The sequence below is a fragment of the Brassica oleracea genome, chromosome C7 (assembly GCF_000695525.1).
Source record: "Brassica oleracea var. oleracea cultivar TO1000 chromosome C7, BOL, whole genome shotgun sequence".
Lineage (NCBI taxonomy): Eukaryota > Viridiplantae > Streptophyta > Magnoliopsida > Brassicales > Brassicaceae > Brassica > Brassica oleracea.
The window spans coordinates 32,356,022-32,360,236 of record NC_027754.1 but is presented as its reverse complement, the minus strand read 5'-3'; the positions used below and the strand labels follow the sequence as shown (position 1 = coordinate 32,360,236).

Here is a 4,215-nt window from a genome sequence, read left to right as displayed (position 1 = left end):
TCAAGACTTCCCTCTTGACATTGCAAAGGGACTAGTCACAGGGTATCTGCATCTACATTCCTTTTCTTTTTTTTTCTTTCTATTCCTGGTCCATCCCCCAGACTTAGATTTTTCAGTCTCGAGTTGTTCTGAAAGTCGGAGGGTATCGACCGATGCGGAAGTCTTCGTGTCGATCGACTCTGAAGAATGAAAGTCGTCCGATTCTGAAGGCTTATTGTCGATCGATTCTGAGGATTGGAAGTCAAATGATGCTGAAGTTCTAATGTCGACTGACGCTGATTCTGGTATTGCAGGCTCGCGATTCGAATCAGCTGTAGATCCTGGATCTTCAAACATCTCTATGCATGAAATAAGCTCCTCACTTTTCTCCCTTTCCATGGGATCATAGAAGATGGTTTCATCAACATTTGCCAGACACATCTTATTTCTCTTAAAATCACAAACTGCCCCTACTGTAGCCATGAAGGCTCTTCCAAAAAGGAGTGGAGATGTCTTGCCTGCTTTGATATCCATAGCATGAAAATCCACAGGGGTAATGCATTCCCCTATCTCCACTTTAACATTCTTGATCATGCCTGCTGAGTTTACTCGGGAGCTATCCACGAAAGTGAAACTATCTTTAGAAGGTTCCATCTTTAGTCCTAATAGCTCAGCAATGTCTATGGCCATGATGCTGACTGCAGATCCAGTATCACATAGGACGTTTGGTAAATGGTGGATATGTATAGAGCATGGAATCAGGAACTTTCCAGGATCTTGTTCCTTCTTCAGTGTCCTCTTGGGTTTACAGCTGACCTTGTTGAATAGGAGCTCAATATCCTTATCAGTCTCTCTGCTCTCTCTGAAGAAATTTCCAACTCTATACTTATGATATGCATCCTCAAAAGACATATCCTTAGGAACCCTATTCACCTTTTTTGAAATCCTTCAAGTTCCTCTTTGTTAACTTCTCTCCAGAAGTGTTTGGGAATATAGGGTTTCCTAGATTTCACTCTCTTCTCAACTGGAATTTCTTGTTTTATTGCCTGCATTTCCATAGCAGGTTCATATTCGTCTGTTTGGTGTCGATCGATATCGGGTAGATGTCGTCGATCGATACCTGGTAGATGTTGTCGATCGACACTCTCAACGAAAGAGGTTTCAGCTAGGGTTTTCTTTTGCTCTGGTGCTTCTGTAGATTGATGGCTTATCTTCTCTGTTGTCTTTAAGCAAACTGATGTCTGAGATGGATTTCGAGAGGCCTCCAAGCTGTGTGCATCAACATCTGGTAAACGTACTCGGTATGGTATTGGCGGTTGTCAATCACTGCTCTTCTGTTGTTGTCGATCGATGTTCTCATGTTGCTGTCGATCGATTACATTGTGTTGTTGTCGATCAATGTTGTCCTTTTTCACGCGAGCTATGGTGGGAGGATGCAGGTGTCGAGCGGCAAAGTCGGAGTGGCTCTGAATTCGAACAGTTTTGTCTGATCCCAAAAGTGGTGTTGATCGATGCTCGGCTGATGATGCCGATCGATGCTCAGCTGTTGGTGTCAGTTGACACCCGTACGAGCTGCCTATGGACATGCAGCTTTCGACTAGGAAAACATCTTCTTCCAGCCTTTCCTGCTTGAGCACTTCCCCAAAGTCATCATCTGAGATGACATTAACCTGGTGCCTCTCACTTTCCACAGCTTTCCCTTTGACCAGAACTTCTTGCTTCTTCACAGCTTCTGGAGTCTGAGAAACCTGGGTGTCTAGCATTATGACATGGGCATCTAAGGTTTCAAGTTTTCCATTCAGCTCTTTGTAGAGAACATCAAACCTCAGATTTAAGTATGCACTCGTCTTCTGCTGAATTTTCAGGACCTTCTCTATCATAGATTCCATCTTTTCTATATAGCCCTGATCCTCATCCTTCTCTACAACATGTTCTACCAACGACACTTCATGTATAGAATCAATCTCAGCCTTAACGATCTTGTCACTATCCATTGCAGCTGATTTTATCCTGCGCATATCCAGATTTTTGGAACTCTTGCTAGACATCAAGTTCTCAATCAGTCTCTTAGCTTCCTCTGGGGTCCTTGTCTCGAAGTTTCCTTCACTTGCAGTATCCAGCATCACATGATATCGCACATCAATACCCTTGCAGAACCTTTTCAACAACTGAATCTCCGTAAAACCATGATGTGGACAGTCCCTTTGGTATCTCCTAAACCTTTCCCAAGAGCTTTTGAAAGCTTCCGTAGGTCCCTGAGAGAATGTCCAAATTTTATCTCTCATCTCTTCAGCCCTCGCATCATCTAAGAATTTAGTCATAAACGCGGTCCTAACATCATTCCATGTAGTGAGAGATCCTGGTGGTAGGCTTCTCAGCCAATTTTTAGCATTCCTAGAGAGAGAATATTTGAACAGCTTGCAGATGATGTAGTCTTTGGTTGCTTCATCCTTCTGGATGCCAGACACAATGTCCTCGAGGGTCTCAATATGATCCGAGGGATTTTCATCAGGAAGACCACGATAAGGGTACTGACCCACATGAGAGAAGTGTGTGTGGTGAATCTGAAATCCCTGGATTTATAGAGGTCGAATCGCAGACCTGTTGGTGTAGAACTGACTAGGCCTTGTCAAATCTGCTAATGATCTCTGAAGAGGATCTTTATCCTCGGCGGCAGCAGATGGCTCAAGGATTGCAGTCCCTTGTCCATCTATCTTCTGACCTGCTGCATTACACAGATGACCTCCAGGGTCATGCAGGTCTCCATTCTCATCCCTCTGTAGCACAAGTGTCGCGGCCATGTCTGCTCGCGGATTGGTATCGATCTTTGTTCTAAAACGCGCGCGCCTAGCCGACTATGCGCCCGGCTAGGCGCTTGACGGATGTTCACTGCCACGAATTGGTCAAATCGGCCGAACTAATTGGAAACCCGATTGATAATTTGAAAACCGATTTTAAACCAGCAAGTATTGGACTTTTAAGACATAAGCCCATAAATTAGGCCCAATTGTCTCTAAAAAATAAGAAACCTTCTCTATGTATATATAGGAGACTCCAAGACTCCTCACAGACATTAGTAGCCGATGTGGGACAAATATAAGTGAGTTTTAATTTTTTTTCCTAACTCGCGCTTATTTAATTAAAAAGAAATGATGCGTCACCTGAGCGTCGAACACTCTACATGTTACAACAGCAAATGCTTCCTGAACCGCTGGACTATCTGGTTTCTACGTTAAGATTTCACACGTTTTAATACATATATGTATATTTATAATTAAAATATATAAAAACTAGGCCCCGCGTATACTTCAATTAATCCCCGATTTTTTTATAACTCGCTAGGCCCGGAATCGCCGCCCGGCTAGCGCCTAGCGTAGCTTCGAACAGGGGTATCGATCGATGTTCGAGTTGAACTATCGATCGTCACTCTTTCACAAATGTCGATCAACGTAGTAAAGGTGGTGTCGATCGACGTAGTAGAGGTGGTGTCGATCAACGTAGTAGAGGTAGTGTCGATCGATGATGTGCGGTTCTCTTTGCGGATCGAGCGTTCCAAACGTGCTGGGTCTGAGAAGAAAAGTAATTCATCATTTCTGCTTCTGGTACTGATAGGCATGTACCTGAAAGACAAGAATTTTTTTTATGTAAGTAACTATGACAGTAAATAAAACCTAGACTGAACCTATTAATCAAGTCTAATGGCTATCAAAGCTCCCCGGCAACGGCGCCAAATTTGATATCACTCAAATTACCCTAAGGAGTGATTTTACTCTCTCAAATAAGAGGTTCAATTGTAGTACTTAGGGATCGAATCCACAGAGAGCTAGGGCACACAATAGACTATAGAAATCAAGATTAAGCTAGGCAAACAGTTTATAAAGCAGTAAATGAATGAAAGCAGTAAATGAATGAAAGAAAGATGAACAAAGTAGTTGTTCGATTGGTTGATTGGGGTTGTAAACAATTAGGAAAAATAGCTAGACCTAGGGATTTATCAATCAAGAGATTCAAAACTACAATTCAAGGATGCTAATGGTTTATAGATTCAATTCTAAAACTCGATTTTAATAAGTAAGTAATCCAGCTTTCGCATGCAATTTCTAATCAGATGTCTAAGTCCAGTCTCAGCTGTCGCTTATTGACTTGGAGCGAGTGTCGATCGATGCTATGGTCTGAGCGTCAATCAATACTTCCTCAGACAAGCATTAACGACCTAATCGATTAAGTTCAACTAGA

At 42.6% G+C, this 4,215-nt stretch overlaps 1 protein-coding gene across 1 annotated transcript; it reads right to left on the bottom strand.

Annotated features, from left to right (window-relative positions):
- LOC106303113 lies at positions 1–891 on the bottom strand. Its single transcript, XM_013739465.1, has one exon. It carries the CDS (start codon positions 889–891, stop codon positions 1–3), a length of 891 nt encoding a protein of 296 aa, XP_013594919.1.
- Between the last annotated feature and the right edge of the window lie 3,324 nt (positions 892–4,215).